Source organism: Volvox carteri (assembly GCF_000143455.1).
Source record: "Volvox carteri f. nagariensis unplaced genomic scaffold VOLCAscaffold_1, whole genome shotgun sequence".
Lineage (NCBI taxonomy): Eukaryota > Viridiplantae > Chlorophyta > Chlorophyceae > Chlamydomonadales > Volvocaceae > Volvox > Volvox carteri.
In genome coordinates, this window is record NW_003307545.1 from 4,947,723 (window position 1) to 4,948,652 (window position 930).

The following is a 930-nucleotide window of genomic DNA, read 5'->3' on the forward strand; positions in this document are numbered from 1 at the left end:
CAGGGGACTTAGGGGGGAGGTGAGAGGGGGGTAGGAAAGGAGGAGGGCGGAATGGGCCATCCATGAAATGGAATGAATGAAATTCAAGGTCGCGAGGACGACAGAATCCGCAGAGTGGGGCAGGTACCCCTGCTCCCTCCTCTCCCCTCCTCTCCCCTCCTCTCCCCTCCTCTCCCCTCCCCTCCCAGCTCCCACTCACGTGGCACAGCGCGGGGGACGCCGGCAGGTAGCTCCACAACGTGCGACCAGTCTCCGTCTCAGTGTACTCCCGGAGGCTGCAAGACTCCCCGTCCCAGCCCCGCAGTCCGGCATCCGCCAGCGCCACCTCCTTGGTGCGCTGCCGCCCCGACAGCGCCAGCCCCCGGGGCCGGAGGTCCCGAATCTGGATGGTGCGCATGATGTTGAGCATGTCGGTCTCGCTGGCAAATTTGAAGTAGGCGGCCAGGTCGGAGATACCGTCGGGACGGACGCAGCCGCCGATCTAGGGAGGGGGAGGGGGGAAAGGGGGGAAGGGGGGAGGGGGAAAGGGGGGAAAGGGGGGAGAGGGGAAGACGAACCACGAACGAGTGAAGCTGATGCCAAGGAAAGAAAGCAGAACTGACCGAACGAGCGAAGCTGATGCCAAGGAAAGAAAGCAGAACTGACCGAACGAGCGAAGCTGATGCCACGGAGAATAGACTGATAGGAAGCCATAACCACACCTAGTCGGGGCTTGTGAAGAAAAGAAGTCTTCGCCTTAATGTTTAGTAGTCATGACGATAGCGGAAAACTACCTACCTAGCCGCCAAGACTAAAAGAGAAAAAGTGCGGAAAGAAAGCAGACGAAACCGCCCGTCTGGGGTATTCTAAAGGATTGCATCCCACACTGCATTGCACTGCCCGAGGAGCAGGGTGGGTGCGTGGTTAGGCGTGCTTGGATGCAGCGACGGA

General features: G+C 60.3%; 1 protein-coding gene across 1 annotated transcript in view; it reads right to left on the reverse strand.

Annotated features, from left to right (window-relative positions):
• The window catches only part of VOLCADRAFT_120244 (uncharacterized protein), a gene marked incomplete at its 5' end in the record, with an annotated part of 17,591 nt that overhangs the window by 6,212 nt on the left and 10,449 nt on the right, over positions 1-930 (reverse strand). The window contains one exon of the mRNA XM_002946233.1: positions 200-481. Within this exon, the coding sequence (XP_002946279.1) occupies positions 200-481 (282 nt within the window). The remainder of the gene's footprint in view (positions 1-199; positions 482-930) is intronic.